The following is a 14,419-nucleotide window of genomic DNA, read 5'->3' as shown; positions in this document are numbered from 1 at the left end:
GTTAAAATCAGAATGAATCCTTTTACCAGGTTTAGTCTTTGCAGCCAAATGCATCATTGTTGGATTATTTAACCTTTAGCGGTGTATTTTTAGTCAGTCCCACATACATCCTGCTACAGATAAATACTCACTATGGCACCAAATGTGTTTTCATTTGAAAAAAGTCTCTTTCTACTCTTGTTTTTGTATTATGTGCCAAAAACTACACTATCTAGCTATTTATGGAAACCACTAAGCCTTTTTAAATAATCCTTCTTATTTGGGATTTCTTCTTAAATATTAATGATTTTATTAGGAACTAAAAGTGTATGGTTTAAGCGCCACAATTGGCTGGAGAGTCAACATTTTGATGGAGTGGTGGGTTGCTTATCTTTTAAAATATTAAACAAATCATGTAATTGATCATTAAAACTGGCACTTTGACATGTATTCCCTCTGTTTCACTTGGGAAATTAAAGGTACAAATGTTATGTGCATGTGAACTTCAGTTGAGTCAGAAACTGAGCTCTGTAAACCAGTGATGTTCTTAGCTGACCAAGAAATCCTGAACCTGTTAGTGCTGATGTAACAGTTTGGGTGTTCAGACAGTAAATAAATCATCATTGGAGCCCTTTTACGTTTGAGATGTATTTGTAGAAAACCTTTACTCAGCAAGGTAGAGCCAAGGCCTTCCTGGAATAACTGTTTCTTTATGCACTTCTTCATTTTGGATGACATCCGCCTTGTTGAAGTGAATACATGACATGGAGCAGGGTACAACCTCTCCAGGGTCTCACTGCTCTTCTGCTGTCTTCTTCACTCTGTCTGCACTTTGGAAAAGCACAATCCAAAATGATACAATCCCCAAGACTTACAAATCTTCTGTACTTTACTTCACAGGCTTTGCAAAAAAGTTCAAGGAAAAGCACTTTTCCTTTGTTTTTATTAGCAGCACTGACGAGGGCTGTGATACACTGAATATGTCAACGTGACACATTTTACAAATCATTTGTATGAGGCTCTTAAATTTCATGTGGCGTTTGTCATATCAGTCAGATCATTTGTCTGGATGTTGATCGTTTGATCGTTCAACTGCTTAAATAGCTGTCACTGTGAGATTTTATTCGTTTCATTTGGCAGAGCTGGATAATTTATTTATGGCGGCTGCTCTCACTGAAAAACCTCCTCAGCCCTTGTTCCTGCAGGAGTCTGCATGTTAACTGATTTATGTCTCTAGTATGTGATTCATCTCAATTAGTGTTTAAGAAGGTGAAACCCTATTTCTGATCAGTCACAGCATCGTCTTATCCTTTGCATATGTTATTTTATGTTCATAAGCCATCCATCCATTCTCTTTACAGGGTTTGGATGGATGGCTTTCATTGGAAATGTTTCTATTGAATAATTGGAATATCAACATGCTGACTAGTAAAATCAATAGAACCTATTAATCAAGCAGAAATTGTTGACGTTTCCTGATTGGTCAGAAAGGTGAGGCTGATTCAAACACTTTTAGAAATCAATATTTTTGCACTTCTGACTTCATAGGATGAGTCAAAAGTACCTCTGCACAATAAGATATTTCCTCTAAATGAATAAAACAAGTTACATGCTGTAGCTTACTGTTAACTTAATGTTACTTCCATTAGTTATTGAGGCAACACAATAAAATAATGTAATGTATATGGCAATTTATAGTAAAATCTAAATGGCATAAAGTAATAATACGGCCGCATTTGAGGGCCACAGATAATAAAATCTAATAAAATGTAAAAAATATCATAGATGACTTGCATCTTAAATCTCTAAAACTGAATTGCAGGAAGGGAGTAATATTATTTATTCTGCTTTCTAAACCACAGAGGTAATAGAGAACATTTTATTTTGTCTCTGTAGTCAGGTGGGGACCAGGACAGGAAACACAAGCGCCGTCGAGGCGAGTATTACTCTATCCAGACCTCTCTGATCGTTGCTGCACTGAAAAAGATGCTGCCCATTGGCCTTAACATGTGTACCCCAGGAGACCAGGAGCTCATCTCTCTGGCCAAGATACGCTACAGTCTGGTGAGCTGACAAAATATGGCCTGGACGAGACCTTTTTGTACTTTTATTCTCACTTTTCTTTGTAGCTACATGTGCTTCACTGGCTGTTTAATCTCTCTGTTTGTCTCCCATTACAGAGACCTCTGTTTCTATTTGTGTCCTGATGCAAATAACAGCCCTATAAACTCAAAATCAACTCACAAGTTCATTGTCCAATATGATGCCTCTTTATTTTTTAATGTAAAACAATTGTGAACAGTACGTTGCGATTTTTAATGTTAAAACTACACTTTCCCTTTATAGAAAGACACAGATGATGAGGTGAAGGAGCATTTGCGTCGCAATCTCCATCTTCAAGACAAGGTGAGATTTAAAATGAGGGTTCTGATTTTAGTGATCAGTAATAATAAATTGTATTTGTATAAGGCTGCTGTTTATGGCATTGTTTTTATGGTTTAGTCTGATGACGCAGCAGTGCAGTGGCAGCTGAATTTGTACAAGGACGTCGTGGTGAAGAGCGAGGAACCGGCAGACCCAGAACACATAGTGGTCAGAGTGCAGAGTATCTCTGCAGCAGTCTTCCACCTAGAGCAGGTAGAAACCAACGTTAACTTATGCTCAACGATACACCACAGAACATAAAAATTACATTGAATCAGTTCAATAGTTTTTAAAACAGCACTTAGATCATCACAATCTACAACATATGTCGCTGAGTTATTCTACATAGCATCCTTTATTTCATTTCAGTAGTGTTTCCAGCATAAATCTTTGCCATTGTCATGTCCCTGCTCCTCAGGTGGAGCAGCCCCTCAGGAATAAGAAGTGTGTGTGGCAGAAACTGCTGTCTAAACAGCGTAAGCGTGCTGTGGTGGCTTGTTTCCGTATGGCTCCACTCTACAACCTACCCAGGTAAGTGTCTTTAACAGCTGTCACACTCCTGAATCTGATATACAATGTCAATAATTAAACATTGACTTGACTACTTAAACAACCAAATTAAGACATTGTTATGTCTGTCTAACCGTACATAACCATCACCAAGTAGTCGTGGGGACGGGGCCAGTTTTTCTTGATTGTGTGCCCATTTAAACCTCTCATTCCCTCCCTAATGACAATCTCTCCTCTGTGTTGTTTTCTTGCATAACACTTCCTCATCCTCCCTCAGATACAAAAATAATAATTACTTCCTGAATGGCTATCGGGAGGTTTGGCTGGAAAGGGCGTTCAAAGCCTCCAGCTTTGACCGCCTGTTCTCCCTGCTGACGGTAAAGTGAAATTATGGGGCGAATGTTTCATCTGTTCAACCCCTCCTTCATCCTCCAGGCTGTGGAACAATCTCTGCCTAGCAACCAATTGTTTCTGCACTGTTGATTCTGATTGGTCAGCTAGAATGTGCCCGAGAATTGACCAAACAGTTATTTGGAAAGTGGAAATGCACTGCAAGCTGCACGCTTCTGTTTCATTTCAGGTGAACCCTGAAGGAAGGAGGGAAGGAGGGAAGAAAACGAAGATGACAGAAAGATATCTTTAACAAACAGTCTTGACTTTAATAAGTTGACAAGCTGGTTTTTATTTTTATGCTTAGTTAGTGGAAGATAAAAGGTCTTTCATGTCATTTAGCTTTCTTGAATATGATGATTTAAACCTTAATTTTTTTTTAACTGAGACTTGACACCAAAGGTTGTGCAGTTTGACACAAATGTGGATCTGTGTAATGGAAAATGTAAGAAGTAAAATCATACTCCTCTAAATTGTGCATGCTCCTCTAATAAATTTCACGAGCCCGTAGAAGTAACTGCAGTCATTTTAGAGACCAAACTTGACCAGTCAGAAGAGCCAGTGGGTCCCACATTGACCAATCACCACCTTGCTTGAAATGCACTTCCTGTAACCGCTTCCTCCCCCCACATCTCTTTCCTGTCTCCTCCAAAAACTCACCAGAATCCACCCTAATGCCACTGTACCTCCCTCCCCACTCCCTCCATTCCTCCCCCCCTCCCCAGGCATCGTGCTATCAACCTCTTCATCCCGGCCTATCAGAGACTTTGGATAGAGGCAGAGGAGTACTCCTTTGAGGAGAAGCTAGTTCAGGATCTGGCAGTAAGTACTGGGCTTGCCTTGTCCTTGCCCCTCGTGCCCTGTGTTGGCACCCCTCTGCCAGTCCTGTCTGCCGAATGCTTCTTTAGCTCCATGCCTGTCGAGCCTTGGGAGCGCGCCCCAGTGCGGACCTCGCCCAAAGCACCCAGGGGCCCCCGCTTTAGGCGTGCAAAATCCTTCAGACAGAGATCCGTCAGGGGTCAAAGGCTCCATGAACAACTCAGGAGACACAGGGCCAGCTCCAGCACTCACAGCTCTAGAAAAGCAGGCTATTCCCTTCTGACAGCAGTGGTAAGAAGGGCCTTTCACTAGGAGGCTGTCACTACAGTAGCTGTTTGGTTGTCAGATCTGGATCCAACCCATCAATTGTCTCCTTTTTTTGTTTTTTTCTTTTTGCTGTACTCTGTAGTGTAAATGTGAAGGTGACGTTACATTACGTTCTGTGGGTGACATCAGTGGCATGTTCGAGCAGTCATGTGAAGATCACACTTCATATTAGATCTTTGTATGATTCATCCACAAAGTAAAAGTTAATGAGTATATATCAAAGTATAGCTTTAGATACATCAGTGCAATTATCGGTCTTGCTGTTCTTGTTGGGAAGATACAGTGTTTTTTTGTTGTTGTTTTTTCAAATCAGATTAGCTTGGACCTTTGGAGATTTGTTTAGTTGTGAAGGGCCCTATTTGTCGGGCTTCTTCACGGTCAGGCGTCATTCGTTTTCATCATATCGTCATATCATTAAATGGCTTACTGCTTGCATCTGTTTGCTGTAACATGCATGTGTTTGAGAACTGGTTCCAACACTGTTCATCATCCACGCTTAACTCGTCCTGTCCTCTCCGCAGACCACCTGGACATGACAGAAATTCAGCTGCATGATGGTGCTAGTTGAATATTAATCACTCATTTTAGTGTTTTGACATATGTGTGAATGGGCACAGTTGCCACTGAGGTTTTTTGGGGGAAAAAAGATTAATATTGATCCGATCAGACTTGAGCAGTGCTAACTGTTGGCACCTGTGGACTTCTGCAGAAAACCCCCATGAAGATTGTTGAGGAGGAGGAAGAGGAGGTGGCTGAGATCCAGCCCGACCCACTCCACCAACTCATTCTTCACTTCAGCCACAATGCCCTGACAGAAAGAAGGTGAGAAGCTGGTGTTTGGAACTTTGGGGAAATGTATTTAAATGTAATCATTTGTCTTGCTAATATCAGCATTTCCTCTGTAAGATTATTCTAATGTAGGGCTCGGGCGGCGTGTCGACTTGACTTAATCGATTCCTTCAAGACGCCACAGAGATTACTGAATAAAAAAACAAACTTGTGGAGCAGCAGCGTGTAGAAATGCCTTAATTTCCGCTGTACCCACAGTTCCCCATCCACCACGTGTTTACTCGTCACATTAGCTTACATCCACCTAAATGTGGAAGTTAGAAAGAGCTGGATGTGCTGCACTTAATGCACTTACTGTTCAACGTAATGTGGTACTGGTGGACACTGAGACAGTCGCACTCCCAAACCAATCAGGACCCTGTACAGTAGCGGTCAGCAGAGTCGCCCTCAGCAGCAGACAGAGGAGGACAGGGATCAGTGACAGTAAACTGATCTGTTTACTGTGGAAATGTAGATGCACCACATTCTGTTTCACTTGAAGGGAACAAGCTCTTGCTTTAATTATATTGTGGAGAGACTTCATATTAATCTATAAAACGCTAAAACGATAGATATTCTTTAGTAAAGGAATTATTATTTTGCAGCTCTAGTTTAATGCACTATATAACGTATATGGGGGTGATATACTGTCTCGGTTTGGAAAGAAGGGGGGGGGGGGACTTGGTATAAAATTGTTCAGTTAATATTTATCAAGCTTCACTACTCCCACAACAATCAACCACATTCATGCAATCTAATCTGCTTTTACTCCTTTTCAGTTACTTGGAAGAAGATCCTTTGTACATTGCATATGCAGACATGATGGCAAAGGTAGTGGACATTTAAGTTCGGTTTAATTCCATATGATTCCACAAAGACTGAGATCACTTTAATTATGAGGTTTGGGCTGTTAATCTTTGTGTTTTCAGAGCTGTGCAGAGGATGAGGAGGAAGAAGAGGAGGAAGGGAAAGAAAAGACATTTGAGGTACTCTTATAGAAGCCCGTGGTTGGGAGGCTGTTAAACGTCAATTTTACCAATTGGGTGTCTGTCTGTTTGTTTTCAGGAAAAGGAAATGGAAAAGCAGAAAATCCTGTATCAGCAGGCGAGGCTGCACGGTCGAGGGGCGGCGGAGATGGCTCTGCAAATGATCAGCGCGAGTAAAGGTAATGGTGGCCAGATTGTTTCTGCCTCAGTTAGATCCACTGCTAATTTACACTCTTATTCAAAGCAATTTTACCTCAGTGAACAGAGAAATATTAAATTCACTGCTGGTAATTGACCCTTTCTGCTTGTTAACAAGCACTTAAAGTCAGTCCATTAATTAAATATTAGTCAGCCTTGTAATCCACGTACATGGAAGTCTAAGTGACTCCAGCAGCTACCAAAACAGCTCATTTTCAAAGTGTGTTTGCGGAATGTTGGAGGAACCTGCTGTTAACAGCTACAGGCCTAAACTCTTTTAGATCCAGCTGCCATGAGCTTCATGAGCTTCTTCCAATAGAAGCACTCTGATTTTAATCGTACATTTTCCCTGTGTACCCAGGTTGCTTGGGCCCCATGGTGACCTACACGCTCAAACTGGGCATCTCTATCCTAAATGGAGGAAACGTTCGCGTTCAGCAGGTCAGATTACACCAAAAAAACATAATATTGAGCTACATGTACTATGTTTGCCCTGTTATCATCCGGACTCATCCCCAGGTGAATACTTCACAGACTTTGGTAAATTATTATTACTTTGTCTTAAGGCATCCTTAAGAGTTTAAACTGGATGGCATCCAGCAGATTATGGTTCAATAAAGAAGAGACCTGGTAAAGTTCAGAATTTGTAAAAATGAGAGTTGATGGCACCTTTCTTGCAATTGAGCCAAGGAGACTAAGTCCTCATCAGCAAACAGGTCAATACAGAGATGCCTGGTGCAACTTACTAGAAGACTGTTTTTGGACACACAGCTGCATTTCACTGCATTTCACTGCAGGAGAAACAGAGCTAACCTCTGCCCAGCGAATTCATCTGTTGTGATTAGTTGGAACTTGTGCCTTGTACAATAATTTATTCCAAATGTATTTAAATAATAGCCAAACTAGCCCCATTCCACACAGCAGCATGAGGTTTTGACATGAAGATGCTTAATACTTCTTTTCTCACCTGTCGCAGAAAATGCTTGATTACCTGAAAGAAAAAAGAGACGTAGGCTTTTTCAAGAGCCTGTCAGGCCTCATGCAGTCTTGCAGGTATTGTAATCTGACTATAACTCTATACGTCTTCCCATACATCAAAGTCTGGTGCCTGACTTTTTTGTGTGTTATTTCCTCAGTGTCCTGGACTTGAATGCATTTGAGAGGCAGAACAAAGCGGAAGGACTTGGCATGGTGACAGAGGAAGGTTCAAGTAAGTGAAGAAACGTCACATTAGATGTGTTATTCTGCCAGTTTTCCTTCACCTTCCTTGTGCGGAGTCTTAAATGTCCTCTTTCGTAGACAACAGAGCAGGAAAGTGTCCAATGTACAGACACTATCTACAATGTAAATAAGTGCAATGATCTGTATAGCATCAAACCATTTGTTTTGTGAAAACAGTCACACGTACTCCTCTCTCATACCATCAGTCTTCTCTGACCAACATGTGTACATTGTCCTCCTCAGAGTGTCCTTTGTCCTTCAGGTGTAGGTACACTGCTCTGGTCATGAGATGTTCGGTTTATAATTCAACCTGGACTCCTTTACTACCGCAACATGTCGTAAAACTTGCAAAAAGTTTGTAGCTCTCGAAAAAGATGTTGTTCAGTATCAATGTAGAGAAATCGATTTATACTTGATCTCCCTCCATCTTAATAAGCACAGGCTCAGATAAGTCAGCATCAGTTCTAGATCAGACCGCATGGTAAAACGTTGGTGCTGCCTGAGGGTCCAAACATCATGTTTGTGGTTTTCTGTACTTTCTGAATGTCGTATGGTTTTATGAACGGTAGATGATGAAATCCATAAACTGTTGTATATTGATTTTATTTACATTTTACACAACTTTTTACAAACTTTTTTAAACGTGGGGTTTGTATTACAATATTCCCACGGTAGTAAGCTTTCGGTCCACCTGTGGACGTTGGGTGTGTTTAGGTATGTGCCCTGTCATCACGGTCCAGACTTTCTGTGTCTCTAGTTTACACAGGCATCCTCACCTGATGCTTTATACATCAACCTATGTCTATCTTTTCTTCGTTCAGCCCCCCACTAAACATTTTCACCAAGTTCTGTGTTTAACAATTCACTGTTACTACTTGTGTCTGTTACCGTTGTAAACCTTTCACCACGACTGAAGTCTGATTTGATACTCATCTCGTTAGACACGACTCAGGCCCCTGATTTTCCCGCCTTGAAACGGTTTTCTTTTTTTAACTGCATGACTTTTTATCCACTCGTACTAGATGTATTCATATTTCTTTGTATTGTAACTCAATGTCCTCTCTTTTTGCTTATGTCTTCGTGTACTGTCTGTCTCCTTGTCATTTTTTAAACCCATCGATGGCAGACCACAATGAGCGGGGTAAATAGCAAATTTAGATCATCCTGATTCTGGCTATGCTTCCACCCTGAATGTGTTCTTCGTATCTGTGGTCTATATTTCCTGCTTTATTTGGTACCCAGTCCCTCCCTCGTGCCCAGATGTCTGCAGGGAAACACTGTGCATGCAAACACACAAAGTGAATGTTCACAACCCGTTGCCTGTCTTTTGTGTGACCTTTGTTCCCATTAATGTTTACATTTACTAATGCTTCAGTCCATCATGTTAAGGCTCAGTGCCACCGCCCAAGAGTTAGAAGGCTTGTGGACTCTTCCTAAGCAATGCTTTGTCTTGCTTTGGAGTTGGGGCCTATTTCCTATACAAATGTCTAACTTTCACATGGCTTTACTTGCTCCCTTACAACTATTTTGCTTAGTTTGCGTAGTTCTGGTGACTAGAATACCTGGTTGTTTCTTTGCTTCTAAGTAAATTAGATAACTCCATCTGTCTGCCCCTTTTTTTCCTGAAGTGATTCTGTTCATCAGGCCCAATTCTGGCCTGCATGTGAAAGTTACCAGGCTTCCTCCAGCTTATGGAAATGTCCTAGTGTTTCACTGTTTACTGTAAAAGCTATTTTTACCAAAAGCACTTTGGATTCAGTTTTAAATCTGCAATCTAAAGCACCTGGATTTCAACATTTTGAAATTGAAACCTTTCCTGCTTGCCTTCTTATGTCAATTGCTTTTTATGGGAGTTTCACAAATTATAGGACCTCCTAGTGTGTGTGTGTGTGTGTATAGTAAATGTAGACTTAATTTACTCAGTGCTACCTGTGTTCACCACCGCTGCCGTTTCTTTTTAAGGCTCCAAGGTGCTACAGAATGATGAGTTTACCAAAGATCTTTTCCGGTTTTTGCAACTTCTGTGCGAGGGTCACAATGGAGGTGAGGTTATATTCATGTGTATTTTAATGTGATGAAATTGTTTCGTCTGTGTGTTTAAAAAAGATTTTTTTTTTTTTTTTTTCTGTCAGATTTCCAGAACTTCCTGAGAACCCAAACTGGAAACACAACCACAGTCAACATCATCATTAGCACTGTGGACTATCTTCTCCGTCTTCAGGTGTGCAGAACGCAGAGCTATAACCTCAAACACACTGTTATTCATCTCAGTTATGTTTTCCTAATGCAACCCCCTCCCCCCTCTTTAGGAATCCATCAGTGACTTCTATTGGTACTATTCTGGCAAAGATGTTATTGATGAAACTGGAAAACAAAACTTTTCCAAAGCCTTATCTGTAGCTAAACAGATATTCAACTCACTGACTGAGTATATTCAGGTGAGCATGAGATTTTGCAGGCAACACGGTTGAATCTTCAATGTAAAGATGAACCACTTTCATGTAATATTATGTTTTTCTCTCTTTGCCAATCGCCCCTATTTCAGGGCCCGTGTATTGGGAACCAGCAGAGTCTGGCTCATAGCAGACTGTGGGATGCAGTGGTGGGATTCTTGCACGTGTTTGCCAACATGCAGATGAAGCTATCACAGGTACCTGTACTGAAACCTGCAGATTTGTGCATGTTATTACAAAAACGAAAAAAAAGAGAGGTAATAATCAATGGCTGCAACTATTATCATACAATTGTGTCTGAAATGTTATTTATCACTAACCCGTATATATTTATTTCTTGACATAGATACTTCGAGGTACAGCTGTATTAATCACTAACACACACATTGGTCTGGCCCATATCCTTATCAGATTGTTTTTCTTTGGTATTATTTGTACAAATCCAGTATCACTCAGAATCAAGGTTTGTGAGAAACCGACATTTATATAAATAACATATGTAAAGTATGGCTTTGGTCATTTAGAAAATGACCAATATTTAAAACAATTGAAGAATTGCCTCTTTTCACTTTTGTTGTCTGCAGCCTGAGTTACCTTATTTGTCTTTGCAATAGACCTCCGTTAGACCTCCAGAAACATTGCTCCACTGAGTGATACGTCCTACAACCTGTGGTTTAGAGACTGTTTAACAACGCACCGAATCAACAAAACCTTGCACAGCAGTCTGTCAAACATACGTGCTTGTCATCTCCGCAGGTTTTCCATCCAAAACATCACCGATACTTTAACCAAGTGTTTTGGATTGAAGCCTGTCGCCAATGAAGCAGCGCGTCTCGCTGGTCTGTCGTTAAACTGCGTTTTGACTTTGATCAACTAATGTCCACAAAACACGAATACGTTTACCTAGGCTGCAGACTGATGGGCACTTCCTGTAAAGTGAACCTAAATAGAGATGGTTTTAGAATCGGTTATTGCTACACATTTCATTTAGAAAATGAGTTTGGCCTTAATAAACTGCACTACAGTAGCTCCTTCACTCACGATGCTTTATTTGTAGGCAAGACATTTACAATACATTGGAATGGAAATGACTTCAGGGTAAAGCTTTGAGCAAAGTCTCTTATCTTCTTTTAGGATGCCAGTCAGATCGAACTGTTAAAGGAGCTGATGGATTTACAGAAAGACATGGTTGTCATGCTGCTGTCTCTGCTAGAGGGTAAGAACCTGAAGACCATTCCGTGTTAAAGACTTTAGAGCAGAAAGGCTAATATGCAACATGTAGAATTTTCTGAGACATCTGTAAAATAGGTCCATTGTTATAAACAAAAGTTGGATGGATGCTGTTCTCTCTTCAGGCAATGTGGTAAATGGGACAATTGGAAAACAGATGGTTGACACCCTGGTGGAGTCCTCGAACAATGTCGAGATGATCCTCAAGTTCTTTGATATGTTCCTGAAGATGAAGGATTTGACGGCCTCTGAAAACTTCAGGGAGTATGACCCAGAGTGTAAAGGCATTATTTCCAAGAAAGAGTTCCAGAAGTCTATGGAGAGCCAGAAGCAGTACACCCAATCGGAGATAGATTTCCTGCTCTCGTGTGCAGAGGCTGATGAGAACGACATGTTTAATTACAAGGAGTTTGTGGAGCGGTTCCATGAGCCGGCCAAAGACATCGGCTTTAACTTGGCAGTGTTGCTGACCAACCTGTCTGAACACATGCCACACGACTCTCGACTTGCCACATTCTTAGATGTGGCAGAGAGTGTGCTCAGCTACTTTGAGCCTTACCTAGGTCGGATTGAAATCATGGGCGGTGCAAAGCGCATCGAGAGAGTGTATTTTGAGATCAGCGAGTCGAGCCGTGAACAGTGGGAGAAGCCGCAGGTCAAAGAGTCCAAGCGTCAGTTTATCTTTGATGTGGTCAATGAGGGCGGAGAGAGTGAGAAGATGGAAATGTTTGTCAATTTTTGCGAGGACACCATCTTTGAGATGCAGCTGGCCTCACAGATCTCTGAGCCGGATGCAGTGGAACAAGCTGAGGAGGAGGAAGAGGAGGAAGGGCACAGCATCCTGGAGGAGCTGGCTGGAGAGGAAGAAGATGCCTTGGAGTCGGCCTCAGCCTTCACCACAGCCTGTCGCTCGGTCAACAATCAAATCACACACGTCCGCCAAATGTTTACTGTGAAAAACCTACGCAAACAGTTCAGGAAAGTCAAGAAACTGAGCATCAAGGAGATTATAACAGGCTTCTTCTCCTTTTTCTGGATGCTCTTCACTGGCTTTTTTAAGGGAATCTACAGTCTTATCTTTGGTTTCTTCCATGTCATCTGGTCCTCCATGTTTGGTGGCGGCCTGGTGGAGGGTGCCAAGAACATGAAGGTGACGGACATCCTTGGAAACATGCCTGACCCCACACAGTTTGGGATTCATGGAGATGTGATAGAAGGAGACAAAGTGGAAGCCATAGAGTCATCAGCAAGCTTAGACATATCCATGACACCAGCTGGCGACATAGCAGAGGTGGACATGATGTTGGAGATGCTGACGGTGCCCAAAAGGGAAGGAGGTAAACATGTGGAGCCAGGCCTGGGTGATGTTTCTGAGCTGTGTGCGGAGACCTCAAGTATTGATCACAAAAAGGTATGTAGTCCAAAAAAAAAAATCAGTCATTTCATCTGTAGACGTCTTCTCCCATTCAGTCTCTAAGTTAATTGGTTTATAACACTGTCGTTGCAGAAAGCTGCCACCAAGCCTGCTGAAAGCCCTGAAAGTGAAACGGAGAAAGCAGAGTGAGTGCGATTTGGAGTAAAAATAATGATCATACAACATGAAAACACCTTCAAATTAAAAACTGTGATTATTACAGCACAGAGAACCAGGAGAAGGAGGATAAGCCGAAAGAGGAGGAGGCTAAGGAACCAGTGACTGAGGAGAAACCCAAGGCCAGAACAAGTAAACCCAAAGAGACAGCACCTGCCTTGATGTCCAATGTCTTTGTTGTTCTGGACATCTACCTGACTAAGACGCTGGTGAGCCCGTACACTGGATGTTAGTGGCTTCAGTATGATTTGGTCTGGGGCTTAACACGCTTCTTTTCCCCTCAGAACTACCTGGCTCGTAACTTCTACAACCTGCGCTTCCTGGCTCTGTTCGTGTGTTTCGCCATCAACTTCATTCTGCTCTTCTATAAGGTAACGAGCTCCAAAAAAAAATCCTCGTCTATCCTGAAGGTGCCATTGGCTGCAAACATCATTAAGATTTCCTTCAGTATAGGATTGGGCCTTTTTCAATGTCACACCAAAGTGGACAAAAAAATGTTTAGCTGCCTCCTTGTATTTTTACATAACCTTTATCTGAAAAAGCGGCTTCTCATGCTCCTCAAATGTTACGTTCTTCCAAACACAGTCTGGCATTTTTCTATCAAGTCCAACAATACAAATAATCTAACCAGACCTTCAGTGTCACCTTACTGACAATCCTTTAAATGTCACACAAGTTATGGTGAAGTAAGTGCCATGTTTACGCAGTCTGAACAGAAAACACATGAAATAGCTGTTTTCTGTTCATTGACTTATTGCAGCAGAAGCGATTGACAGTTTAAAATTCCTGTCTGCAAACCTTGATGCTAAGTAAATGTAAGATTTATACAGCGTGGAGGGAAACATCGAGAATTCCAACCTACAGATCACACAGGTTACTGTTATATACTGTATATTTTGCTCTTTAGGTTACTGGCGAAGAAGCAGAGGAAGAGAGCAGCTGGGGTGGTGGTGAGGAGGAGGAGGAGGATGATGAGAACACACTCTTCGACATGGATGAGTTTGTGCTTCAGGAGGGCACCGGCTACATGTTACCAACGCTGCGCTTCTTGGCTATATTTCATACGGTGATTTCGCTCCTCTGTTTGGTCGGCTACTACTGTTTGAAGGTGCGTACGTTTGTCTGGAGCTTTCTGAAAGCAATTTCCTCGCAGGCGACGCTATTTTGTAAATAAAATGCGGCTGATTGTTTTGCTTGTAGGTTCCTTTGGTGGTTTTCAAGAGGGAGAAAGAAATCGCAAGGAAGCTTGAATTTGACGGTCTTTACATCACTGAGCAGCCGTCTGACGATGACATCAAAGGCCAATGGGATCGACTTGTTATCAACACCCCGTGAGTCATCAACAGTGTTTAAACGTACACTTAACGTGGGTCTCGGGTCTGGATGGTGTTTGGCTGATTTATTATTATTATTAGGATTTACGCAAGACAAACAGAATTGAAGTGTAAAAATGCCAACGTGTG

General features: G+C 41.7%; 2 protein-coding genes across 13 annotated transcripts in view; one reads left to right on the top strand and one right to left on the bottom strand.

Annotated features, from left to right (window-relative positions):
* The window catches only part of ryr3 (ryanodine receptor 3), a 93,497-nt gene that overhangs the window by 74,318 nt on the left and 4,760 nt on the right, over positions 1-14,419 (top strand). For 2 of the 10 annotated variants that reach the window (XM_067481079.1, XM_067481078.1), the window contains 24 exons: positions 1,876-2,043; positions 2,326-2,385; positions 2,482-2,616; positions 2,822-2,934; positions 4,029-4,413; positions 5,159-5,271; positions 6,057-6,108; positions 6,207-6,263; positions 6,343-6,442; positions 6,823-6,902; positions 7,438-7,514; positions 7,598-7,671; positions 8,809-8,823; positions 9,645-9,725; positions 9,815-9,903; positions 9,992-10,120; positions 10,228-10,332; positions 11,270-11,351; positions 11,491-12,776; positions 12,873-12,925; positions 13,003-13,165; positions 13,241-13,327; positions 13,864-14,064; positions 14,157-14,287. In XM_067481079.1, coding sequence (XP_067337180.1) covers positions 1,876-2,043; positions 2,326-2,385; positions 2,482-2,616; positions 2,822-2,934; positions 4,029-4,413; positions 5,159-5,271; positions 6,057-6,108; positions 6,207-6,263; positions 6,343-6,442; positions 6,823-6,902; positions 7,438-7,514; positions 7,598-7,671; positions 8,809-8,823; positions 9,645-9,725; positions 9,815-9,903; positions 9,992-10,120; positions 10,228-10,332; positions 11,270-11,351; positions 11,491-12,776; positions 12,873-12,925; positions 13,003-13,165; positions 13,241-13,327; positions 13,864-14,064; positions 14,157-14,287 — 3,836 coding nt within the window. Of the gene's footprint in view, positions 1-1,875; positions 2,044-2,325; positions 2,386-2,481; positions 2,617-2,821; positions 2,935-3,190; positions 3,291-4,028; positions 4,414-5,158; positions 5,272-6,056; positions 6,109-6,206; positions 6,264-6,342; positions 6,443-6,822; positions 6,903-7,437; positions 7,515-7,597; positions 7,672-8,808; positions 8,824-9,644; positions 9,726-9,814; positions 9,904-9,991; positions 10,121-10,227; positions 10,333-11,269; positions 11,352-11,490; positions 12,777-12,872; positions 12,926-13,002; positions 13,166-13,240; positions 13,328-13,863; positions 14,065-14,156; positions 14,288-14,419 lie in introns of all 10 variants that reach the window. The other 8 variants (XM_067481084.1, XM_067481080.1, XM_067481085.1 and 5 more) reach the window with 4 other exon arrangements.
* aven (apoptosis, caspase activation inhibitor) overlaps positions 2,469-14,419 on the bottom strand; it is a 45,706-nt gene continuing 33,755 nt past the window's right edge. For 2 of the 3 annotated variants that reach the window (XM_067481089.1, XM_067481091.1), the window contains exon 7: positions 11,165-12,900. The gene's annotated coding sequence lies outside the window, so the exon portion shown is untranslated. Of the gene's footprint in view, positions 2,608-11,164; positions 12,901-14,419 lie in introns of those variants that run through there. The other variant, XM_067481090.1, reaches the window with a different exon arrangement.

Source organism: Channa argus, chromosome 17, assembly GCF_033026475.1.
Source record: "Channa argus isolate prfri chromosome 17, Channa argus male v1.0, whole genome shotgun sequence".
Classification (NCBI taxonomy): domain Eukaryota; kingdom Metazoa; phylum Chordata; class Actinopteri; order Anabantiformes; family Channidae; genus Channa; species Channa argus.
This window is presented reverse-complemented; position numbering and strand designations above follow the sequence as displayed.